The following is a 25,303-nucleotide window of genomic DNA, read 5'->3' as shown; positions in this document are numbered from 1 at the left end:
CCTTAGTGTTTTTAAAAGTGTTTAGATACAGAGGCACGTAACATAGGTACTGACTGTCATTGTATGAAACTGTAGCTCTGGCTTGGAAATCAGAAATACGCCCTCTTGTGGGTAAATCTGTGCAGTTCACTCACACTCAGTCACCATGTCTTGTTTGAATGAAAACGGGAGGATATTCATTCATTCTCTCTCTCTGCCTCCTGCCCTCTCTTGCCTTCCTTAGGCGAAAACTTTCTGATTGCAAAATGTGGAAGTTTAAAACTAGCTATGAGGAAAGGCTTATTTAGATTTATAATAGTGCGTTTGCTGATTTAAAAGAAAAGTCCACTGCTCACTTAGCATAGTTAATACATGAGTTGTGCTGGTTTACTTTGGGTGCACAGTTGCAGTAATCAACTTTGATCATGGTGCTGTGATTACATCAATACAATGCTGCCCTACTTATAAGAAATGAAAAACACTTTCTGGATAGACTGAAAAATACTGAAAAGGTTACAGAATCTAGACTAAATAAAACCTGACTGTATATAAAGCATTCAAATAGAATGTTTTTTAAAAAGAAAAGATATGGAGACCTAATACTGTAGCCTTCCTTCAAAATTAATTTTAATTCACCTAGTTTTGTGCTTAATCTGCTTTTCAGAAATATATTACATCAGTCATATATATGTGATTTTGTAAATCTAAAGATATAGCAATTTTAGGAATACACTAGAGGATGGGGAATTAACATTTAAACACTGAATTCTTGAATGAACAAATGAATGAATACCAAATTCTTGAATGCTAAGCTTGGTTATTTGTCTTTGTGTTACTACTGAGCTGGGATATAACTGCAGAAAAAACATGTTCTTCCCTTTATTCTGTTTTCCAACAAACTCATGCACTCACATAGCTAAGCCATAGAGGATCTGGTGTGTTTGTTAAGAAGAGAACGTGTTTCAACCAAGAGGAAACATTTCAAAAGTGCAGGACCTGAACTTTCTTTGGTAACCAACAGCCAGAGTTGTAAGGTTGTTCTGGTGACAGTCAGATGCTGAAATATCTGAAAAAAAAATGCATAATTACAGTTTCTGTTGTTTTTCTTGCATCTTTTTTCTGATTCTGGTCTGTCTTCTTTTAGTGGGTGATTGTTGATTCTGCACCTGAATTGCTCACAACTTATTTTCATATTCTTTTCCTCCCATAATTTTATCCATGTCTATCCATTCTCTCTAAAGAGATTTTTTTTCTGTTACTCTTACACTCTGCGCTTAACCTAATACTGTGGTGAGAAGTGCAGTATACAGAGAAACGCAAGAAGAACTACATGATACAGTCCAAATCTTGTCGTGTGATATAGTCACCATTTAAAGTAGCCAGTATTTTTAATGTTATAGTGTTATGCCAATCACGTATTAACTTTCATTTTCCCCTTTTTAAACTTCTTAAATTTAACTTTGGTAGGAGCTTTGTCTTAGTTTTATCAGTACTTTATAGTCCCAGTAGACTAATTAATATAAATGCCTAGACTAAACCACAAACAAGGACTAGTTTCCTAGAGGAAAGGGTTGTCTTGCTATGTATATTTACAGTGCTTAGCATAAGGGACTTACTGACTAGTAATATAGGGAGAAAAGGGGACTACATCAAGCAGGTGAAGCAAAAGGTAGCAATGACATAATTACACATAGTATAGTAACAGTGTTTATGATATACTGTCTGTCTGTTCTGGAGAACATTGGAAATGAATGTCTGTATTTCACAGTAAAATCAGGGAGCATTTAAGAGATGTCTAAAATGGATATGAGCCAGGTGTGAGCCAGGTACATAATCAGTGGCACCCTTTGACCTTCAGATGCTCAGTCTTTGGGAGGGGGAGAAAAAAAAAGAAACTTTACATTTAAGCTGTTTAACATAGAAGTTAAGATCTTTTCACAGCCAAAATGTGTGCTGAAGCTGGTACAAAGTATGTGCTGAAAGATGTTGTCCCTGCTGTAGTCTGTTATTGTAACAGTACTCTTTTCAGTATATCTCAACAGCAGTTTAAAACCAAAATTTTATGACTCATGCAGATTTAAGTAATTTTTGAAATACAGGAAAAAATATTTTTATATGATCAACTTAATTTCATTTTATGTAGTTTTGATATTGATGGCTTCTGAAGGTCTTTCTGAATCAGCAGTTATTTAAATAGTTATTTCTGCATCTTGTAAGCTTTGTGGCATTTTATGATCATTACGTTGCTTTCTAGCAATTTTATTAAGAAAGGCATCTTTGTTTTAACAGCAACTTTATTTGAAAACTTTATTTATTACATACATTGTTGGGTAAACAGGCTGTACATAAGATACAGGAATAATGGGAGGTTACTGGGTAGTTAAAAATAAATAGGAAATTAATAGGCAAGATTAAAATGATGGAAAAGGGTTGGCAGTTATTAAAATATTAAAGCAAACCCAGCAGTAGTTAACCAAGCAAGCCCCTGTTCTTTCTTTGAGAATCCAAATAGGAGGTGTGTTTAGCTCGCAGTTTCTGAAGCAGGACTGCAATGGGAAGAAAAGGATGGAGTGGAAAGTGAGGCTAGTATTGGGAGGGTTTTTTTATTTAAAGTATTGAATTAAAAATATTGAAATTGGAAGAGTACTAAGCACAGGACTGAAAGGCATCTCAAAATTATCCAGTCCTTGCAGTAGGATCAGCTTTGGTAAACTACTGACAAATGTTTGTGTAGCTTGAATTTGTAATGACAACTCAAGAAGGCATTCTGCAGTTTGACTATATTTACTGGTTGATACTGGGGAGAAAATAATTTCTAATTGGTTATCTATCTTGCTGAAATTGAAGCCCATTTCTACTTCTTTGTATCTAGAGTGGATATAAGCAGCAGTTTATTCCCTGCCTTTTTGCAGCTACCTTTTAAAATATATGAATTAATTTGTGTGTCTGCTATAACCTTATGTTTGACCTCCTGTCACTGGAATACTTAAGTTCTTGAATGTGGTCACTTTTGTATGGCAGTACGATATCCAACACAGTTTGGGTGTTGCGTTTAATTTTAGGAGCTCTGATAGCAGGACTCTGATACTCTATTTTTAGTTTGTCCAGCATTTTTCCTTTTGAAAATGCTCTTCTAGCACTTTGAGAACTTCTAACTTCTTGAAACACATTTCTTCTGAAATATAACTGCACAAAAAGGCAGCATTTTGTCACCACAATTCACCGGTGATACTGCATAGTACTTTGCATAGCGTAAACTTTAATGTTTTTTAACATTACCTTCATTCCCATCCTGGCTTGGCTTCACTTTTTTATTGTGTATTGTGATCATACCTTTTTGTATGTTATTCGTAATATGCGCTCCCCTTTCACTGTTTTCCTTTCACTATCCGATTCTTTGTATCGCTTCCTTTGTGCTCCCTGATTTCTTCCTCCCCGGAGTGTCTCCTACAATATCCATTGTTTCTGGTAGAAGGGCAGGGTTCTACACAAGGCTGCATGCTGGAGGTGGAAGACATGCATTAACACAGACGTAATTCAGGTTTCTGCTGCTCTGCTACACTCTGCATTGCTCGAGAGCTTTGCAGTGCTTTAATCTCCTTAACTCAGCTGATATTAATTAGCCGTTTCTTTTTTAAAAGCTAGAAGTAGAAATGCTCTACCATCAGTAATAGCTACTGTAGAAAGGTGATAATGTCAAACTTTCTAAATATTGGTAAATGTTTGTTCTCCTGAACTAATTGTGGGCTGCTGCAGTGTACAACAACTTTTTTAAAAATGTTATAGCCAGGAAGAGGAAAAAAGCCCATGTTATCTATCAGTTAAGCCATTTTTGTCTACTGTTCTGATGTTTTGTATGAAAGCACCTATTCTGCATTGAGCAGTCGTTCCCCCCGCGCCCAGCTACTTGACATTTTGAATTCACTAAATGAGTGATTTTGTTAGTGTTCTCAGTGCCATCAAATTCTAGTTGTAGTTTCACTAGACCTCAGTATCTAATTGCACCTTTTTGCAAGTTGTGTTTTGCTCATTGCACAACAGATGTAATATTTGCACCCAAATATTGCTACATGTTTTTTTTTAATATTATGTTTGTTGTATAAACTAACCCCATCACTTAATCACATCAGTCTCTCTCTTTCGTCTACTCTAATCTGTTTACTCACATTATCATACAAAAACATAGTACTGTAAGAGACTTAACGAACTGTCACACTTAGTTCCCTGTTGGAGCAGGCAACCACATCTGTCCCTTCCATAACATCTACGTGATCCATCTGTAAAGTAATGATGTTGCTTATCTCTACCAGTACTTACAGCAGAAAGCTGCTCCAGACAGTGGCTGCTCTGATGGTGGGAAACTGTTCCAGTTTTCCTCTCGCACATACTCATGCCCCCATTCACTGCAGGGTTAGCCTTGCCTTTCAACTTCCCTCCTCTTTAACCTTCTTTGACTGCCTTATGGAGAGCAACCATATTCCCTCTTGACCTTGGTTTTGTTAGCTAAACAAACCGAAGCCCTTCTAGGCTCCTCTTACAAGGCAAATTTACAGTTCCCCGATCGTCCTTGCTCTCCGCACCTTCTCCAGTCTCAGGTCTTCCTTCCAGAATGTGAAAAGTATAAAATCTTGGCAATTCTGCTTTCCTATCGTATATCTTTGGAGATGGTTTCTAATTTAACAATTTATTTTTGAGGAATTTTTCCAACTGAATGGCTATATAATTTAACTACTGTACTGGTAAGACCAAAAAAGAATTTACGTTAATAGTGACTGTTTCTGGTGTCTGTAGCTTTCCCAGGCTATCAGGAAGTAAAATTGATCAGAGTGGGTTTTTTTTTTTTTTTCCTCATTTTAGTGTTGCCTGCAGGGTTTGAAGTAAGATGACTACTGGCAGGGCTTGAGTCAGTTTTGGTACAGCTGCAGTTAGGAAAAGAGAGATCATCAGATAAGAGCTTTCTGTCACACATAGAAATTATATGCAAAAAGTGTTCTGTAACTAAGGATTCAATGAAAACTTAAGTTCTAAAGGGGTTATTAGTCCTTGTGGGATGCTCTTGCAGACTCATGGGAAGTTAGTTTGTTTTTGTTTTTTTAAGCATTACTTATGTATGGAATTGAGAAACCACTGAAATTTTGTGTATATTGGTGACTGTTTCAGGTAAAGAACCTCGAGCAGCATTTGAGACTGCTCTGGGTGTTTGAAGGTTGTTTTCTCCTGGATGAAGAAAACCACACAGTATATCTATCTGCAGCAGTTTCCTCAACTAAATTTCTGCACCTGTAGTGTGCTGTATTTTGAATAAACAAATATAATTTAGTGGTAAGAATGAAACTGTGGCAGGTGCAACAAAGGAAGTCAACTCGCTGTCAGTTCTGTTTAACCTTGGTGTTGTTTCTTTTTTTCTTTTTTTCTTGTTCTCAAAGAATTCAGCTGTGTATAGATAGGGAAACTTTGAAAAGTTAATTTCAGAGGTTCATGAAAACTTTGAGTGGGAAAAAGACCTATAACATTCAGTTTCCTTGTCTTGCTTGAAATCTGTGCAAACTTATTAGCCGAAATATCCTATATACCATTGGTTTTGCGTAAGAGATGATTCTCGTAGGAAGTGACAGTGATCTTTTAGCGTATATATATATTGTATTTGCAAAAATGTTGGTTATTAAAGTAATTGTAAACAAATCATGATTTCAGCGTCTTCAATAGACAACATAAATGCTTACAGAAGATGTCTTTTTACTGTTTCACACACCATTAATACAGATGTCTGTCTCAATTAGGTAGAAGTATATGAAATGCTTTTTCTTTAATTTACTTTCTTTGTTTGCCTTCAGCCAATGCCATGCTCAATTTTTGTCCATCATTAGAGTAACTATAGTGGATGTATCTTTGTGAGTTTTTACAGTTTTTGCAACTACGGTTGAAATTATTACAGTGGACAAATGCTTTTTCAGTAGTTGTGTGTAAGTCTCTCTGTTTTACAGGAAAAATATAAGCCAGTTTAGTGGTGACGAAACCTCTTCCTCTTGTGGTGGTTCCCGGTAGTTGTTTGACCAGATTGTGTTTAATGTTAAAGAGAGATTTTCAGGTTAATTTTGGAAGAACCACTTCTTTTAAAATACTTTAGCATTCTATATTTGTCACTCTTTCTCCTCCTCGAGTATTGCCTCTCTCTATTAGCCCTTTTATATTTGCTACCCCTTCTTTGTATGAAAAATACCTGTCTCCAAAATTGGAAAGTGAATATAGCAGCTAAATACTTAAACCGATTGTGGAGAAAGTGCTGCCCACTGCAGCACGAACCAACAGAATTTTTGCTACCAATTTTTGAGTTAATCTATTTTTTTCTTTCAAAATAAGCCATAAAATTCAGCAGGTGTGTTTTAATTGTCTTTGCTTCTTTATCACATATTGACTGTTGGCTCTGTAGTGTATAATCTGAGCAAATTTTCTTGCATCTTGCTGCTTTGAGGAAGGGGTCTGCTGCTGAGGCCAGCAGCTTGTCTATTGATTGCTTAATGCTGTTTGAATATTTAAGCATTAGATTGTTTTACCCACTCCTGACAAAATTACTTCAGTACGCGGTGGAGGTTATGGTCTGCATTTCATTTATATTGTTGAATTTGAAGTCATCTTCAGCAAACTGAGGGTTTTTTTGTGTATGTGTGCTTTTTTTTAGTGCTTGGGAGATGGGAAGTAATGATAGCTGGCACCTGAACTAAAATATCTGTGTAGGCACTACCATCCCAGAACTTCAGGATGAATGGGGATATGCCTCATGTTCCCATCACTACTCTTGCAGGGATTGCTAGTCTTACAGACCGTAAGTACTCTTTTTTTTTTTTCCTCCTCTTTGCTATGTTGTTTTCTACATTTTTTGGTAAATACCTGTATTTTCAAATATTAAAAATATTTTTATCTTAAAGGTTACTTAAAGTAAACCCTTTCAAAATTAGATTTGATATTAAAAATGTAAATTTTGTCATTGCTTGAAATTTTAAAATATGTTCCAAGAAAAATATGCTAATTGTAACACGAGGTGAAATCTAGGGAAAAAAAATGTTCTTAAGTAAACCTGAAACTGAAAGTGTAGGAATTCATTGTTTATATGACGTATCATTCAATAACACACCTGGGTATTCCACAAATGAGAAAATCATAGAAATGATGCAAAACCTCTTTAAAACATATGTCTCACCCTCACTAAAGAGAGAGATTAGACTGACATTCAGCCAAAGAGAGTTGTAGAATATGCTGAATGTGCTTGAAACCTGTTTCGTTAGCTTTGGACAAGATACAAAAAAAGTTCCTCTAGTTAACAGGGATGGGTACAAAGAAGGGCTACTAGAATGGGAACAAGAAGCTCACGAGGCTTGTTTCTTGGCTCTTCAGCCTACGAAAGGAGTGGCTGAGATATGTGTGCTATCTTTAAAATATATCAGGAAGACAAAATGCAAGGAAAAGAAAGGAACTGTTTATATTAAAGGATGATATTGGCACAAAAACAAATGGTTGTAATCTGACCAAAAATAAATTTTTGAGTGGAAACTTGTAGAAGGTTTATCATTATTGTAGCGAGGTTTGAGAACAACCATTCCAGTAAGGGAAGTGAGGGCAGAGATGTATCTTGTTTCGGAAGTATAGGAAAGAGTTTATATTTATAGCTCAGTTGTCTATTATAGTGGATAATTGGACTCAATGACCAAGATGTTGCTTCTAATCTTGTTTTTATTATTATATTGTTGAAATTTGGAAAGAGCTTCCAAGAGACACTGGAGGGAGATACCTAACAACTGAATTTAATTGCCTACAGTAAAAAAAATCAGATGTATTCAAGCAAAAAATAATACTGTATTTCTTGCTGATATTCTTAAATGTCAAATTGAAAGATGCTGCTGTATATGTATATGTTTATATATCTGTGTTTATGTGTCTCTAATAATGAGCCATTGGGATGCAAAGCATAATAAGTTTCTGGTCTGTGGGCAGTTTTTCAGCATTAAGTATTTGGAGATAATGTTCTAAAAAAAAGTCAAAATATGTAACTGGTGGAAGTCACTGGCCAAACTTGTGGTGCAAGAATTTTCAAAGCACTAAACCACCTTTGGTAGCATTAGCTGCTGTAGTAGGTGCAATATTTCTTTATTTGCAATAATTTTTGTGATGCTTAGAAACTCAAGAGTAGTTAAAAAAGAAAGAAGGCTTGTCCCTGCCTCCCCCTATTTTTCTCTACATGAAAAAAAGAAATTGCAAAGGACAAGCCTTAATGGTCTAAAAACGAGGACATGTTGACCAGAGGCTCAGTTCACTAGCTGAGTGAAATTTATACTGTTTTAATAAATGAGTGTGTTTTAAAAATGAGCGTATTTTTCTAAGTTTTTGTTGGTTTCAGACACATTCAAGGTAATCTAATGCAATTAATGTAAACATTTTTAATGCATTATACACTTGTTGAATTTGTGTCTAAATACAGTAATGGCATACATTGTATAGGAAAAAAATTACTGCAGTTTTTTCCCATATATTTTGCACCTCAGAATACAAAATCTTAGTGGTAAAGGCACAACAGCAAAAAAGGCAATATTAATATTTTACTTATGGTTGCTTTTTCTGAGGCTGTTTCTAATGGATCAGTTAAAACCTTTACCTCAGAGATTTAATCAGCCTTGGAACTTGAAGTCAGAAGCATTATTATCTAGGACCCATGCAAGTGACTTAGCTGTATAGCTGGGGTTTTGGTTTCTTCCAGCTTACTCTTCTCTTGTCTATATAGCCCTGCCCGCGATCTGGTTAGGGCTTCTCGTGTGGTACATTCCTTGCTGTGCCTGACCTGAGAATGCCCTTTGAAGGCATAGTATGCTTGTTTATAATCTCCTTTAAATATTGTGATAAGTGTTTTCATTAAACAATTAAATCTTTTTACCAAGCTTTGCGAATAGGTATATTGAGTGAATTGACGTTTTAGGTCATACCAACCGACAAGACTTGCCTTTCTTGAGAAGATAGCTTACAAAGAAATGAAAGTAACAGGAAAAGAAACTGAGAATTTAAGTAGTGGCTTAAATTGGGTTCCAGAGTGGGAATGCTACTTACACATGCAGATGAGAGCAGAAAACTAAGTAATACAATTACTGTACTATGTGTGACTACAATGACTTTGCGTTTCCGTCCTTCCCCTTTTATCGAATACTTTCAGTTACAAGAGAAGACTGTCTTAACATACTTAATATGTATGTACTCTGAGTAGTTAAAAATGTGTTTTTATTCATAATACTTGCATTAACACATTTAAATATTTAAGTAATATAGTTTGAGGACTTGTCTGTGTTATTTTGTTTAAAACACAGAGTCCACAGGGTGTGTACGTGTGTTTGTGATACAAAATCTTGCCTACATTTCAAATGTAGTTGTTAGGGTTTTTTTTCTTAATCATATGAGGGACTTTGATGTATCCATCTTTCGTATGTTTGTGTTCAGTAAAATGATTCTGAGCTTCTTTCCATCTTCTGATAACAGTTTTGAACCAGCTGCCTCTTCCATCACCTTTACCTGCTACAACAACAAAAAGCCTGCTCTTCAATGGACGGATAGCAGAAGAGGTGAACTGCCTTCTGGCTTGTAGGGATGAAAATCTGGTTTCACAGCTCGTACACAGTCTCAATCAGGTGTCAACAGACCACATGTATGTATTTTGAACTTCATCTTTTATATCAGAAAGCCTCTTTATTCCTTGAGATTAAAATGAGAAGGATCGAGAAGAAGGATTTTTATGACAATCTGAAAATAAGAATATGCAGATTTTTTATTAGGCTTGCTTAGCAGAGTACCATTGTATAACAGTTAATTATTTCTGTAAATCACAATGTTAGTAATTGTCCAGCAGCCATATACATAACTGGTTTTACTTTTTTTTTTTTTTTTTCCTCCACATCTGCTGCTGTTTACATGCTTGTTAGTTATGAGGACATACTTTGTGATTTTGCTTGTGAAATACTCGTTTGTGTTTCAGTTTGGTTAATGGTTCATATAGACAAATACAGAGATAGAATAGAATTATATGCCTAATATTAGGCAAAGAACTTTCTTACAAGACCCGTGGCAATTCTGATTAGCTCTTGAACGTAAATATTTTAAGAACTGAACTAGCAAGTATGCTAGTGTATCCTCTGTTTTTTAAATGTGTGTTTTAATTTTTCATTTGTCCCTGTGGTCCATTAAATTGGCTTGTCTTGACAGCTGTGTCTTTTTCCTACATGTTCCAATCAGTTGTTTTGATCAAAGAGAAGTAGTTTCTAAAAGTCCTCAAAACAAATAATAAAAGAAAGCACAGGTGCATTTAAAGAAAATCTATTACATTTTTGATGGTTCAGAAGGAATCTTGTGATACCACAGATATGTCAATTTCTGTTTTTAAAAATATTATATCAGCAAAGTGTTGGCTGCAACATGAATGCTATGAATTCATGCATGTCTTATTTCTTAATTTCGCTCCTACAGTAGTTAGTCTTTATGCCAAAGCATTCTTCTTTTGTGGAAAAGATCAGGATACAAAAGTAGGCATAAGAAACTTCGTAATGGTCTGAAGGTGACAGCCGTGTATATGTAGGGGCTTAATAATAGAAAATAATTTTGAAGACTAGCAGAAATACCTCTTCTTCCATGGCTTAAAGAGGGGGGGAGAAATGAAAATAGAGGCAGGGAACAGTCTTTTGCAAACTTGTGGGGTTTCTCTTCGGTATCTTAATAGTGAATGATTTGTTTTTTGGTTTTTGGTTTTTTTACTTGACCTGTAGCTTCTTACCGTTTGAAAATGCATTTGCTTTTTTATTTGTTTACTTCCACAATTCCAGAGAATTGAAAGATAACCTTGGCAGTGATGATCCAGAGGGAGATATACCAGTCCTGCTGCAGGCTATCCTGGCAAGGAATCCTAATGTTTTCAGGGAGAAAAGCATGCAAAACAGATACGGGGTACAAAGCGGTAAGGATTTTTTTTTATGATTGCATTTTGTATTGTTCTTTAAGTTTAGGGGACTGAACTCAACCGCAAATATATGTGGAGCGGATATGTAATATTTATGCCTCACCTTGTATCTTATAATAATATCAGGCCACGTATCTTAATATCTTCTAAGGGTGATTCTATCAGAGTAAGTATGGAAATAAACTCCACTGGGTATTTTGTAAAGATAATGTTTAATATCACTAAGAATATTTACTTTGTAGGAGAAGGATTGGTTGAATTTCATTTTTCAATCACTGTATTTGAATTTCTTTATGGGTAGGTTTCCATATTTGGCTTAATAAACAATTGTAGGTTGGAAAAATATGCCTTGATCTTACTGAAAATCTGTGCAATTCTACTGTATCGTGATAGTGGTAGTTCTCAATAATACTGGAGCAAGGAATAAGGTTGAATGTACCATGCTTAACAGTTCCTCCCTGCGTTTAGTTTTCTCAGCAGTTTGTGAAGCCCTACAGAAGTTAATATTTCTAGAGCTGATTCTCTTTTGAGGTGTAGTGGGTATACTGCTGGAGTGAGTAAAAAGCCATATGATGTTTGAATAGAACTTGTTTAGGACAGAGCACATAATGTTCCTCTGCAGAGTACAGATGTTTTCCTGCATGAAGATTTTAAGGGCAATGCTAAATATTTAGAACTTTATTGATCTGTTTTGAAGTTTAAGTTCTGAAAGCAGTCTGCACATTCTGTGTTTGGTTAGTCTGATGAAGAGCAGTTATAGAATATTATTTTTCCAGCTGTGGGAAGAGTTGTGACCCTACTGCCGGTTTGCACAGTGGTCCCACAAAGAAAATGCGTGTGAATTAGGATTTTGCACCAGTTTGGTGGAATGAAATAATTTGGGCCAGTGTAGAAGTGAGAGATATATTTTCTGGATTTTACTGGGGGGAAAGGCTTTTGTAGCCTGATTCAACAGGTTAAGAATAATCCATAATGAAACAGGAGTGCCTGTATTTTTAACAATGTGGTTCAGAAGGAAGATGTTAGTTAAGAGTTATATATAACAATTCCATATGAAACTGTAATAGCTGGTGCTACGTTAACAAAGTGTTTCAGAAAACCAGAAGAGATCACACTTACAAAACTTTCTTGAATGTTTAATATAGTTTTACTTAGTCCTGAATAATTGCAAAGATTGCAACCTAACTGTGATTTTAGAGACTGGAGAAAAAGGGGGAAGAGGGGATGAGCAGATCTGTAGACACGGTATTTTGAGAGGAAGAAGGTCCTGGAATGAATGTTTGGAAAAGCTAGAAAAGTGTGACTGTATTTTCGATTGAAAACGCTACCACTCTTATCTTACCAGCTAGTTGCTGGTAAATTGTTGTAGTTTTATCCATTAATATGTCCCACTCAGATCTCTAAAGCCACAGGAGGCTATACTGATGTGTTGGGCATTGGTTGGCTTTCTGTTTTATGATGCTCTCTTCTAGCATTTCAAATTCATCTCTTGCTTTCCTTAAGGGACATTATTCGCACTTAAAAATGGTGGTGGAAGCCTAAATGCTTTCCGGTATCATCTGTCCACCTTCTGTTGAGTCAAATGTGTAGCAAAGTCAGTACTAGACACTGTAACACCAGCACCTCTAATGCCTAAAATTGACAAGGAGCAATGAAGGAAGTGGACTACCTATTTGCTTAGTTTGGAAGAGCCTCTGCATCATGCTCCCTTGAATGTCAGTTCGTATGGGCAAAGTGAACTCAAATTCATTTCTCCCAACCTTCTTTTCTAATGTAAGAGCAGAAGGACCACCTGGCTAAGGAATTATATTAAATGTGAAAAAAAATTCTTGGTTTAGTACAGTTTGTCAGGAAACAGAAGCATCTCCAGAAAGCTAAATAGTATGCCTTGAATTCTTGTAGATGTAGGGTAAAGCACAAGCTGAATTCCGTGCTGATTGTCCCCAAGTTCCTACTGATCCTTAGTTCAACACTTGAGTTTAGAGCAGGGAAAAATTTTTTTAGTTATGTCTGAGAAAGAGACATTGTACGTAGACTTTTCTCTCTTTTTTGGGGGGTTGTGTCCCCTGTCCTATTCCCTGCCCCAATCTCCTCCTCCTCCCTCCTCCAAGCCCCCCAAAAGCTATCATTTTTGGTGTCAGGTAGCCTAGTGGTAATGTTCAGCTGTTATGCCATCTCTTCATTATAGTTACCTAGGCGTTGCACTGCTCGCAAAAGTTAATTATTGTCTGTCCCGTTGTTGTAGTTCTTCATGTACTCTCCAGACTAATTTTGGAGTGAAATACAGTATATTTTTATATTTTGTGTTTGATTTTTTTCAGACTATTTTCTGTTATCTGGCTGTCTGAACAGACTGATTCACATCAGTGTGCAGCAGCTGGCCTAACTTTGTATAAAGGGCAACACGTTAATTTTATTTTAGACCTTTTTCATCAAATGACATAGGAAGCTCTGAATGTCGTCTTATAACTACATCTGTCTTGATTCTTGTAGCATATGAGTGAACTGGATTTCTTTTTTGTAATAAGTTATTTAAAATTAAGGTTTTAGATGGTTTTAATTTTCAAAATAACTTTCCCTTTTCCCCCTCAACACTTTCTCTTTTTTTCAGCAGATTTGTTTAGAAAGAAAAGCTAAAATAATGTATTGCAATAGGTTAGTATTCATAACATAACATAGGGTTCAAAGAGGACTTAAAATTCACTTGAAACTGTGTATTTATGACAACTTATACACTTTTTTTGGATTAAAGCTTTATGCATCTTTCCATATATGTGAATTATTTTTTCCATTTTTACAAAATACAAGTGCACCTGTGCCTGTAAAAGGGGAAAAACACTGCAGACGTGCACTTTCATTAAGAGTGTATATTTAACTGAAAAAATCACCTGTTGGTCAGCTGTCTCAGCGTCAACAGGCATGATACTGAAATGAAGTTTAACCATACAAGGCGTTTTCTGTGATCTTGAGCTGTGATTTTACATAGCACGTTCTTTTACATTTATCCGGAATGCTAAAATAGAATTAATGTATCATTTTTTTCCAAACAAAAAAAAGTCATAGTCAATTTTGGGAATATGTGTTAGGGAAAAATATTGTTGGAATGTTGTTACTGGGATGATATTTTTTCAAAAGTGAACATTACTGTCATTTGGAATTAACGTTGCAGTTAAAAGAAATTCTTAAATATCTAAGGTATGGAAATGTACAGTGAAGCTGTAAATCTGCTCTGTAGTGATATGACAAAAGTGTAAAAAAAAAAAAAAAGTACAAATGCAAATAAGATATTTTAACATTAATAGCCATAGACAAACTGATTTTAGACTAAATTTTGGGGGCACGTTTTTTCTCCTTTGTCATTACATCATTACTAGGCAGACTTGTTATCTGCCTGGAAACTTTGGAGAGACTGTTCTTTTCAAGTTATCTAGATTGCCAAAAAACCAACAAAAAAAAAGAGACAGAGACAAGAGAATTGGCTGTCACAGAGTAAGTTTTAGTTTTCTTAAATTACATAAGCAAGCAGATTTCCTGTCACTCTTTAAACCAAACAAGTACTACATGCATGTTTTGAAGAGTGTTGTAAATTGGGGAGGATAAGATAGATAAATGTGTCTTTCATGTATACTAAAAGTGCAGTCACTGCTTTAAGCATGATGGGCACATTTTGTCAGCTTTCTGTATGTGAATTTTAAGGGTTAGTTGACTAAAAATTTTAAACTGGTTGGTGAATATACCATACTCTGGTGGGAATAGCCATAAGATATGAACAAATGTAGAATGGCCACACATGGAAATTTCTCTACCAGAAAACCACTATATAGGAAATGCCCACAGGCAACTTGCAGCGCAGCTGTGTGATTCGTACCCGCACGCTGGAGTTTCTTCTTCCCTTGCCTCTGTGCAAGGCAACCAGTGTCCATTTAAACAAGTCTTGCAGGAGTTGAAGATTCACCTTCTGTTACTCAAGACAATGAAATGACCTCTATATTGAAGTATAAAAGTGTTGGATTTCTTCCACATAGCTAGAGACCTTCACTCCTGTTCTCAGCTGGTCTGTGCATTGATGCTCTTGGAGCGCGACCCTTCACACCCACCGAGAGGGGAGAGCAGGACGGCCGTGGTCCAGGGGGATCTGCTGGGGAAAGGCAAAAGAGAAAAGAGAGGGACAGAGTTTTTGAAACAAGATTTTCCCATGTAAATATTGTAGTAATTGAAATCAGTAGTAGTAATTGAAGGATTGGCTCCCAAATGCTCTGGAATGTGGACTACTCTCAGCCTTCTCTCAAACCTTTGGTTTAAAATATTTATAACAGCGATGTGGTTTTACACGTGGCTGTGGATCCCTTGCTATGGCTCCATGAGCTACAGTTTGCACATAAAGTCTGACACTGATTTAGCTGCGTTGATTCTGTCATTAAAATCACCCAGTTAAAAGTAAAACAAGTTTCTGTGCACCTGCACCATTTCAACTTCTACTGGTATCGAGTTGTTAGAGAATTTTTTATACCAGTATCCAAAAGAAAAAGGATTCCTTAAAATTATCCATAATGAAAATGTGAGTTAGTTTCAAATGGATAGGTACTTTTGACTATGGATTTAGTCTATGGATGGGATATTGATTCTACTTTGCAGCTTAAAATACTACAGCAACTTCCTAAATAACACTGCTTACTAGCAGAGGTAGAATTGAAAGATTTTTCATCCCCACGTAGGAAGGGACCACTAAGGCATGCCAGGAGCAGTGAAGGAGCATCTTACACCACTCTGAGATCACTATTAACTGTTCTTGCTCAAAAAATGAGAGAGAGTTTTCTGCGGTCTTCTGACTTGCTGTGAGGTTCCCAAATCTTTTACTTATTGGCATAATGAGTATTGCATGCACTGCTGTACACACCACTCTGGGTTATGGCATATATGGCCTGCTATTAACTGTTCGTTTTTGCACACAGGTTTCAGGTTGGAACGTTAAGGAACTAAGGAAAGAACTACTGTTGAAATTTATAGCAAATTATTGCTTCTTTTGGGAACTTAATGTTTTTTTATGAATATGTCGTGGTGTAAAATGGACATCTTGCATGGAATGGATTGTTTTTAATGTTTTCTAACAGTTGTTGGTAGAAGATGTTAATGTGTGTGTAAACTTGATGATTTCTTCGTATATAATCATTTGTGAAGTGAGAGACTTCATTGATTAAGAGGGGAATGCATATGAAGTAATACTGCTGTCTTCTTTTAATAGGGATGATGATGTCGCAGTTTAACCTTTCTCAGAATTCCATGCGTGGTAGTCCTGCATCTTCCAATTACCAACAAACCACTATCTCACATAGCCCTTCCAGGTAATACTGCTTTTTAAATGGGGTTGGTGGGGAGGGCAATGAACTTCAAATTCAACTGTGGCCATCAAATTCTTGTTGCAAGTATGTGAGTGGAAGTGAGATAATCATTGTCAAGACAAATTTCACGTTTGCCTGGCAGCAGGGTGAGTTTCTTAAGCTCACAAAGTCAAATATAGCACTTTTTAAACATCTCTCTGTCAGTGAATGAATATCTGTAGTCTTATTGCTAGTCGTGATTCCCCACTATCTTTCCCGCCCGTAATTTTGATAGATCATCTTTACTTCCCTGCTTAAGGAAACCTCCTGCCACCCCTCCAGTTGTTCTCTGCCTGTGGCAGAGGCTGGCAGTGGTGGCAGGAGGACAGGAGAGAAGCAGTCATGTGTTCTGGCACGTGTAAGACTAGCAGTGCGACAGGAAGGTGGGCAGAGCTTGTTAAATCGTGGAGCACTTCTTTAACAGTTGCACAGAAGGCCACTAAGAGGAGGATGGTCGCAGTAGTTTGGCCAGTCTTCTCGCAGCTTCCTTTTCAACGTTCTAGTTTGTTCCCAACCTTTGAGTGTCAGCAACTAGAATGTACCTATAATCCAGGCCTTTGTTAATAGGCCTTCTCTAGTCCTCTGGACTAGAGGAGAGAGTTTTGCATGCAGTTCCAGCCTAGTTATTGGTCTTTAGCAGAGTTCATCTGCAGTAACTAGATAAAATTATTAAAATTAACTATTTTATTTCACATTTCACTCAGTGCGATTGTTTTGGCAAATGCAATGCTTTAGATCTGTTGCGGGATTATGTATTTTGGCCTTTTTATCTAAAAGTGATATTGAAGAAGGTTTCATAGTTTTTGATTATTACCACATGGTACATCTTCTAAAAATCCTTGCAAAATCCTTGTGTTAAATACATCTATATTTATTTCTATAGAAGTTTACCTTCTATGGAGTTGTTATTTAGAACCAGGAGTTGTAAAAGCATGTATTGTGTTACCTATAAGATAGCAAGCAGAACATCTGGTTAATAACTTTTTGAAGTACTTCTTATTTTATTGTATTTTGGAGAACAGATAGAAGAAATAATGCAAGTTATAGTGTACATGTATTATTGTCAGGACCCTGTTTTTTTTATGGCTTCCTATCTCTAGGATCCATCCAAGATAAGGCCAATGAAAGAATATGTATTCAGGGGACTGGGTCACATCCTGCCTAACTGCCTATCATTTTCCTATGTCTTCACAATATAGTTTTGTTAGATTTTTGAAGTTCTTTGAAATCTTACTGGAATATTTCCATTGTCAATAGACGGCTCCTTGTTAATGCTAGCAAGCTAGTCATCATTTGATAATGAAATTCTAGCTGTCATTTTCATTCGGGCTTTTAATAAGCTGTGAATGACTTTGGAAATCACATCTTTGAGTAAATGTTTATAACTTGTGCCAGAGTTTCCTTTTACCAGGTGGTGGTCTTACGAATGTTTTTTATTCTTTTACTTTGACTAATGCAGCACTTGGACTGTGGCTCTTAAGTAATAATTGAATTTGGGAAGGTATAGATAATTTGTGAAAAATGTTGCTTTTGAAGGGGTTTCCTGATTATCTTGGAATACTGCACCTTTTCCAAAAGTTACAATGTTCCAGAGTTTTAGTATTGTTTCATATTATTCCAAAAGGAATAATAAATATGTCTACATTGTCTTTTCCAACTTTTAAAAATGTTTTATTTTGTTTTATTTTCAGCCGGTTTGTGCCACCACAGACAAGCTCTGGCAACAGATTTTTGGCACAACAGAACAGTCCAGTGCCTAGTCCATATGCTCCTCAAAGCCCTGCAGGATACATGCCATATTCACATCCTCCCAGTTACACACCACATCCTCAGATGCAGCAAGGTAAGTCTGTGATTTTTTTTTTTTTCCTTCTCCTATCTCATGCCGCTTTACCTTAATGTGCATATTTCACAGCTCTTTAATTTCCTTGGAGGAGACATATGCTTAATGCAAAACTCTGAGGGTTTTGGTATGTTTACATTTTGCTTACCAGACTGCACCAATGGCAATAAATACTTAAAAAAAGAAGAGGGGGTGAGACAAAACACACAAACACACCAGGTGCCATTGCTCCCCTGTTTACACTTATTTCTTATAGTTACACATAATTAGAAAAATCAAACTATGGCTCTCACTTAAAGAACTCATTTTTGCCAATGTAGGTGACAGTTCTGCTTCCAGCTCATTTAGCTTTACCCAACCTTTGTAGTGTAGACTAGACTAGTTCTAAGTTGGCCAGAATTCTGCTCAAAGTATGCAGCAACTGGCGAAGATGACCTTCAGAATGAATGGATTTCTTTGTTCTTCCCCCTTTTTGAAACAATCTTGAACAACACAAACATTGTTAAAGTATCTGGGAACTTAGGCATGTTTTTTTGGTAAGTAGAATTTTCATTGGATTCTTCTAAATCATCCGTTCTTAAAGTTTAGCAGTGTTTTTAGAAAATATATAGCTGTTCTGTATTTAATGTTATGTTTCATATGTATATCTCAGAAGTTTCATATACCAAGATAAATCAATACAAATTATCTTGAAGAAAAAAATAAGTTTTCTATAACCTATAAGAATGTGACACTGACTGTAATTACAATATCTGTGGAGAGAAGCTTGGCTAACCTCTATGTGGAATTCAGATTTTGAATCCTCTTGAAAGTCCAAGTCTTAGATAGCTGGTTTAATTCAAGGTATTTGTGTTAGAAAGATTCAGTCAAGGAATTTGGGTTCTTGCTCAGATTCCACACCTCTTGCAGCCATCTCTCATTAGTATCTGCTATTAAGTTGTTTTCTGTAAGACCTTTTAGAGTTAGCGCGCGTGTGTGTGTGTGTGTGTGTGTATCAGTATAATTATTTGTATTTTTCTTATTTCAGCTTCAGTATCCAGTCCCATTGTCTCAGGTGGGATGAGAAACCTCCATGAAAATAAAGTTTCAAGTCAGTTGTCAGGCAATTCAGCTAATCATCATGCTGATAATTCTAGACATGGCTCAAATGAAGACTACCTACAGATGGTGCACAGACTAAGTAGTGATGTATGTTGCCTAAAGTGGTTTATTATGATAAAGCGAATATATGTTTAGCTATCTTAAAAGTCAGATATTTTAGTATGTTACTGTCGATGCATAAAAATACTGAAAGTATATTTTATTTTGACACATTTACACTAAACCCTTTAACCTTAGCATGTGAAGTTTTTTCCTTCGTGGCCTGTCTTTTGTTTGGAACCATTTATAACATCCATTCTGTTGAAATTATGAAAAGTGAAAAATCTCACTCCTATGTAAGTTTATTTTAAGAAATGGTAAGAGTGTTGCTACAATTATTGTAGTAATATGTTAATGTGAACAATACTAGAATCTAAATAGGCAATAGTTAACTCGTCTCACTGAGGATCCTAGTAATTCTCAGTTGGACTTGAAATACCTGAATAACCTGTTGGATAGTAATTTGGTCTTGTCAAAGGCAAGAGTTCCTGTGGATCTTTCTTCTTCCTGTGCTATCATGAGCTTTATGGCCTGGTGTCTTCTTGAGAGGTTTCCCCATGTGTCAGTAACTTCAGTTAACATGTGAGAAATTCTTGCTGAACTCTAGAGTGCTAATTTCTAAAGGAAAAAGTGATGCTCCAGACTTCTCCAAAATTCTTTCCTAAACTAGTGATGATTTTTCTTCTTAATGAGCGTCTCATCCTGCGGAAGAAGCTTGTTGGAATTCTTCCTTACAAGTTTGACACACAATCTCTTGACAGCTTTTAAGTGGAGAGCCCTTGAGTTTCACTTTTGTTTTTTGACTTTAGGCTCTTTGAACAATGTGGTCATAGTAATGCCTACAACAGTTTTTGAGCAAAACTTGATTTCTTTTTTTTCTTTCGTTCTTTAAAGTGTTTTCTTTAGATTATATGGGGTAACTCTCATGCAACTAAGTAAGAGTTGCAATCAACAAATGTGCTTATTAACACTAGGTTCCTTAAATCCCTTACCAGAGTTAATACAATAGATCTGAGAGTGTCATCAGTTTTATTAATCTTGTTTTTAATCAGTTTAAGTCTTGTTTAAAAAAAGGTTAACTAAGCAGTAGTATTTCAAATAAAAAGTTTTATAATGAAATACGCTATAAAAGCATTTCAAATGAAAAAAGTTTATAATACGGAATTGTCAGATGTTTCTGTCAGTCTCTGCTTCAGTGGTGCAAATCCTTGAAAATAGGAAGCTGCCTTTGGCATTAGATATACATACATCCTCCAACTATGTTAAAGGCGCACTATCAAGAGAATCTTGGTTTTATTAAGACAAGATTTGTGGACAGCTTTAATATTAGGATAATTTATTTCAGTGTTTAAAGAGGGAGTATTTAAAAAAAAGTCCATCGCTAATTTTGTGAACAGCTTCCTGGTTCATGAGAGCTTATAAATGAAACTCATTCAGAATTGACAGACTATGAAACGCAAAACATGCTGTCATAATTTAATGTATTTGGAGAAATACTAAGATAAAAAGTAGTAAAAAGTGTATTTGATCCATTCATTTTGTATTTAAATTTTCAAATATACAAATTAGGGAGATAGAGCATAATAAACTTCATGTGACTGAAGAACAGGTGTCTGATAAATATAAGTAAAGCAAACATTTAGAGAAAATTCTAGTTGTTTTTTCTGAAATGTTCATCTTCACAACTTCTATCCCTTTATGCATTTTCTTAACAGGCATATTTATGTGTAAATATATTTTATCATAATTGTACTTTTTACATCTGACTTTAATTGTTATCATGCAGAAAATGGTTTGAATGATTTGGATTAATTCAAGTTTTGCATCTACATATGAACAATAAGCTTACTCATAATGTTGCAGCTGTGTCAGAAGCAGTGTAACATTTGGCATTGATGCGGCTATAAATGAGGTTTATTAGATCATAAAATTTACTTTAATTGTTCTGTAATACTTAATTTTAGAGTTTTATTGCTTAAGAACAAAGCTGACAAAGTTTTGAATAGTTACAGGATATTCTTTATCTGCAACAAAAGATTTTTATAAAATCAATAAATATGCACTTGAAGGATAACTCCGCATACACTCAATTTAAGGACTCTTCTTTCTTTCTTTTTTCTTTCTGTGAAAGATATATGAGAGCATTCCTGATTTTGGTTTGGCTTACATTTCAGCATTTGATTCAGCTTTGAACAAGGAAACAGTAAATGAGCATTTCTCAGGAGTTGCAGCTGCAATAGGAATGGCGTGTATACATGAAAGATTGTCTACCTGGTTAGTTGTAGTTAGTCTGTTAAAAGGCAGCACCTCTGCCTTTGTCCTTGGCAGCCATGGCTATAGCACCTCTCCCATCATAATAAAACGTGTATGCTAAAAAATTACTAAGCTGAATTCTTTCAGTATTTGGGATTTTGAGTATGTATGGAGGGAGTTATTATGATTCAAAGATAAAGCAGGTTTGACAAAAATCGAGTACATAATTTTAACATAAATCATACATGTGGAAATGAATTAATTTCAACTTAAAATGCTGTGAATGTAAGTTTAAGTTGATACAGCTCTCTTTATCATGTTGTATCTGAATATTTGATTTCTTTACATATGTGCTTTCCTCACATGAGGAAACAATTCTTTTTGCAAGCACTGTTGCAATAATAAGTATAATTAATAGCACAGCATGAGTTTTAGATGTACTTTGCTGTGGAGGTGGGGAGGAATCCGATGGAAATGTTTTCTAGGTTGTTCCATGGATAGTGAAACGAGTGAAGACTGGTTTCCTATGGGCTTGCATTCTTTGCCTTGTAAGCCCCTTCACTCCCTCAGTTGCCATCCGTTTCCTTTGCCCTGCGCCGTGTGAGCTATGATACCTCCACAAGACCTAACGTGCTGCAGCTCCCGTACTGCTGTGCACGTGGGAATTGGCCGTTGGGCCATTGCCAAAGGGAATGTGTAGTTGCCCATCTCTGCAGGCTGCTGCTTCCTTGAAACACCAGTCTAGCTTTCTCCCTTATAGCCTGATACTGATTTTTCATAGAAGCATGGAGAAACCTTATTATACTTGAGTCTTCTAACAGTCTCTTAATTTGGCTGAAATTGGCCAAAAAAATAAAAAAAAAAAAAAAAAAAGGGGGGGGGGTGGACAAACATTCACGCTAAAAAAAATGAAGGAAGTTGTAAGAAAGAACTGTGTGTGCACATAGGTCAGTAAAAGGCACATTAGAATATTAGCTAGTGTAATAACCAAAATTCAGAATTAAATAGGAAACATTAAATAAGCTAGAGCTTCTTTGGAGACTTCTAATTTCAACTTCACTTACATGACTTAATTCTTTATAAGAACAGACTTTTTGTGATTTGTCTATACTTACAGAAATTGTCTTTGCCTAAATGTAAGAGTTATTTGTTCTTTTTGAAAACACTCATTTTTACCTACACACTGTTTTTTTAAAAAAAAAAAAAAAAAAAAAGCTAAAAATGGGAACTACTTTTCTATAAAACCTAAAACTAGTAAGGTCACTGACTGTGAATAAGTATACTCTTGACCAGCAGAGGGCTCTATTAAAGCAATAAAAAAACATGCAGAACATTAAAAGGGAAATTGAAGAGTGGTTTACATATATCGCTTTAAGACATTGTGGAAAAAATGTCACAGTTATATTCCTAAAGGTTGAGCATGAACCTGCTTACATTGTAATCGGTATTCTGTTATGATGAAGATTGTCAGAAGTTATGGATTCCTTTGAAACAGGTCGTTCTATGCAAAACTGAAAATACAGTATGATTTGTTTGCTGTTTTGGGGGAAGTACTCCAAACTGCCGTCAAGTTGTTTGCTATCCAACTGTGGAGATAGTCTTGTGTACAATACAACTTGAGGCATTTCAACTCAGCCAGTGCAATAGGGGTGTTACAGATTTTGTTTGTTCCTGATGTGAGTATAATGAAGAATATAAGTACAAAGTTAGTTTGGTTAACTGAACTAAAAATAAGATGGCATTCTAGATAAGCTTAAGGGTAGGTTAAGTGGAAAAAATGGTGAGTTCATTTTAAAAACCTACTTTTTATGCTTAATTTTTTTCAGTTGATACTGTGTAGAGTTCATACTGCTGTTTATCAGCTCTGTACTAGGCATTATTATAACAAAAAGCTTCTAAATGGAATTTTATTGTCAGCTAAAAATACTTTAGCTAAAGATATTTACATAAATTTATTTCTGTGTGCACATTCTGGTTATAGATTCTTATCAGGGCTGACTGCACTCTGGAATACTGTGTATATAGCGGTATTAAAATTACAGATTCTGATTTAGATAAATGTTTTTATAATATTTGTCATCTGATTTTTTTTTTTTTTAATTAATAGTACTTTTAGTCTGTTCCATCTTATCAATATGTGTACTAATTGCAGGCTTATTTTCTGAAGTGTTCCTGTTCGTAATGCTAATTTTTATCATTGTCGTTTTAGGATGGTGATCCTTCCATAAGGAATGCTGCATCCTTTTCCTTGAGGTCACCACAGTCAGTCTGCTCTCCAGCTGGAAGTGATGGAACCCCTAAAGGTAGTCTAGCAGTTGCATATATCAATGTATATCAATGTATTTTTCCCAATTATAAAAGATTGTTTAAAGAGGTTTTTAGTTAGTTTTCTTGACTCCTATATTCTTATAGGAGTTGAGAATATGTCATTAAATTTCAGTTTCAAAATTATTTTGAGCCCTGGTTCAGAAGTTTTTGAAGATCCAAAAATTGACTAATGATACTTCAAAACAAAGTCAAATTCATGGAGGACAGAAGGATTGTAAATCTTTTCCAATATGAGAATCAAACTGTACTGTAAGAACAGTTTCAGTTGCTCTACATAACAAATGGTTTAAAGGCAGCATTACAAGTATTGAATGCTTAACCAGCTCAAAAGTGTTTTAACATGCAACACTTGTGTTAACTGTATTCATAAAATTTCAAGCACATGAAATTAAAAATAATTCAGTGAGCACAATACGTCTAGTATAAATGAAGCCTAAAAACCTTAGTTGGAGAGAAGGAATAGGGTGTATTATCAGTCAGATAAAAAAGAACAGAAAAATCTGCTCAAAATAATTCTTTATGCTAAAATCTGGAATGCATGCTGCTGTTTATAATTTTATCCCTAAGAAACAATGACTGAGATGTATGAGACGTAGTGAAATAGAGATTCGGAAATATTCTTGGTAGTTTAGGATTTCAGTGCTTATGCACTTACACAGCAATAGTTAAAAAAAAAAATGCAACAGTGCTTTCTTCTGTTTAGCACTGGAATAAACTTAAGTCTTTCTGGATGGTCAGTTTAGGTGGAGAGGAAGAGCAAGAAGTGGGGGAGATCACAAAGAAGGTGAGGGAACTGGGCTTGTTTGGCCTGGAGAAGGCTTTGCGGGGAGACCTCAGAGCAGCCTTCCCATACCTATGAGGAGGTTATCAAGAAGACTGAGTCAGGCTCTTCACAGTGGTTTATGGAGGGAGGGCAAGAGACAACAGACATAAACTGAACCGTCAGGACAGTCGAGCATTGGAAGAGGTTGACCAGAGAATCTATGCAGTCTCCATGCTTGGAGCTTTTGAAGACCAGACTGAATAAAACCCTGTATAACCTGGTCTGACCTCCTAGCACACCCTGCTTTGAGCAGGAGTTTGGACTAGAGACTTCCTGAGGTCCCTTCCTAACTGATCCTCTATGATCATGTTGACTGTTAACCGATTTTTGTGGTTCATCTTATATAGATACAGATATATACTATGTTGAACAGTGATGTTAGAAATGTGAGTAGAATGCTGAGTGAGAAGAAGTTGTATGGCATGCCAACATCATCAGTATTTTGGGAGGTCTTGCACTAAAGACTTGTAGGACTTGTATCAGTGGCAAAGACTAAGTGTGTCTTTTTTTCTTTAACTCAGTGTATTGTCCACAAAATCGCTGTTTATAGAGTTTGTCAGTTTAACATCATTGTA

The 25,303-nt window shown here is 35.7% G+C and overlaps 1 protein-coding gene across 5 annotated transcripts in view; it reads left to right on the top strand.

Annotated features, from left to right (window-relative positions):
* The window catches only part of LOC112982190 (NIPBL cohesin loading factor), a 155,914-nt gene that overhangs the window by 53,496 nt on the left and 77,115 nt on the right, over positions 1–25,303 (top strand). For all 5 annotated transcript variants that reach the window (XM_064501884.1, XM_064501886.1, XM_064501887.1 and 2 more), the window contains exons 2-8: positions 6,659–6,802; positions 9,496–9,661; positions 10,830–10,960; positions 16,206–16,305; positions 18,033–18,184; positions 19,212–19,372; positions 23,787–23,880. In XM_064501884.1, the coding sequence (XP_064357954.1) occupies positions 6,739–6,802; positions 9,496–9,661; positions 10,830–10,960; positions 16,206–16,305; positions 18,033–18,184; positions 19,212–19,372; positions 23,787–23,880 (868 nt within the window). In that variant the 5' untranslated portion in view covers positions 6,659–6,738. The remainder of the gene's footprint in view (positions 1–6,658; positions 6,803–9,495; positions 9,662–10,829; positions 10,961–16,205; positions 16,306–18,032; positions 18,185–19,211; positions 19,373–23,786; positions 23,881–25,303) is intronic.

This window comes from Dromaius novaehollandiae, chromosome Z (genome assembly GCF_036370855.1).
Source record: "Dromaius novaehollandiae isolate bDroNov1 chromosome Z, bDroNov1.hap1, whole genome shotgun sequence".
Classification (NCBI taxonomy): domain Eukaryota; kingdom Metazoa; phylum Chordata; class Aves; order Casuariiformes; family Dromaiidae; genus Dromaius; species Dromaius novaehollandiae.
This window is presented reverse-complemented; position numbering and strand designations above follow the sequence as displayed.